This window comes from Penaeus monodon, chromosome 23 (genome assembly GCF_015228065.2).
Source record: "Penaeus monodon isolate SGIC_2016 chromosome 23, NSTDA_Pmon_1, whole genome shotgun sequence".
Taxonomy (NCBI): Eukaryota; Metazoa; Arthropoda; class Malacostraca; order Decapoda; family Penaeidae; genus Penaeus; species Penaeus monodon.
In genome coordinates this window covers 44,514,341-44,515,555 of record NC_051408.1, presented here as the reverse complement: position 1 = coordinate 44,515,555, position 1,215 = coordinate 44,514,341, and the positions used below count along the sequence as shown (strand labels likewise).

Genomic DNA, 1,215 nt, shown 5'->3' with positions numbered 1-1,215 from the left:
CTTTTATTGCCTCGCAAGAGGCCTATACAGATGCAAGCACTTATCCTTTCTGACCGATATTTCAACACCCAAGCCCTTTGACGCCTACTAAACATGAAAGCAAGGCATATGAGGCATATAATCAAACAGTTGCGAAGTGATCATGCAGGATAGCACCGAAATGACCTCTGTTTTAAACATCTGTTAATCCTCCCTCACGAACCTCTCTGGATGTCAGTGACGTCATTAAAAATTCAAACTGCCGGACCAATCACGTGTGCTCCTGGAAGCTTTTTAGTGACGTCAAATATAACGTAACTTACTGCCCGTTCTCACGATTTCTGGGGACAATGGGATTAAACTAAATTAGAAAAAACAATGAAGTTCACGATCTTAAGTGCGTTACTGTTTTAAAAGACAAAATGATAATCAATGAACTACTAACTTTTTTTAAAGCATTACATCAACTGCACTGCACTTATTAATGTGAAGCAAAATTACTGTATAGAAATTCTGTACTGATGAAGAAATACAGCTAGAAAATATTTGGGGGATTCTTCTTTGTAGGCAAATGGCTAGACAGAAAAAGTTCTAATACCCGCTCAACGTAAGTTATACATGTAAATTACTTTTTTTATGCTTTAATGAAGATCGATAGTATGGATGCAATGCCTGCCTTAGCTGCTTCAAATCTTGATCGAGTCCCAGATAGACAACCAGAAGAAATCCTTCTTCATGTTATGCAACGTGTTGCGGCGCTAGGATGTAGCAGAGATCTTTATGCTGATATCTTATCTCTATTAATATCATGAATCTTAAAGATGCCAAAATACATGCCAACTTCCTGAAAGCCAATTTGAGGAGGGATAATTGTGATAATGATGTGACCGTCTCAAATAGTGATGACGTGACCCAACTTGGAACACAAGAGCATCGGGGGAGTAAAGTTAAGGATATAATCATGACCGCCACCCTGTCGTATGCAACCTCAACTGTTCCCTACGAAGGCCGAAAAGCAAGAGGCCGAAGTGCCAGTCGGCTACCAATGCCAAGCCTCCAGAACATATTGGTATTTCATTTTCCTTTACATGATAAATCTTTATAACTGCTGGGGATTTTAACTGACATCATCCGCCTTATTAGTTGATGAGTGTGGCTCTACTGCCACGCAAGGACGCCCTACCGACTACACTGTAGATGGGCGACCATCATTTCTTGACAATTTTTTTATTAATC

At 39.8% G+C, this 1,215-nt stretch overlaps 1 protein-coding gene across 1 annotated transcript in view; it reads left to right on the top strand.

The window, feature by feature from the left end:
• LOC119588330 (venom serine protease 34-like) overlaps nt 1-791 on the top strand; it is a 5,105-nt gene extending 4,314 nt beyond the window's left edge. The window contains exon 3 of the mRNA XM_037937021.1: nt 630-791. Coding sequence (XP_037792949.1) covers nt 630-791 — 162 coding nt within the window. The remainder of the gene's footprint in view (nt 1-629) is intronic.
• Nucleotides 792-1,215: the final 424 nt, after the last annotated feature.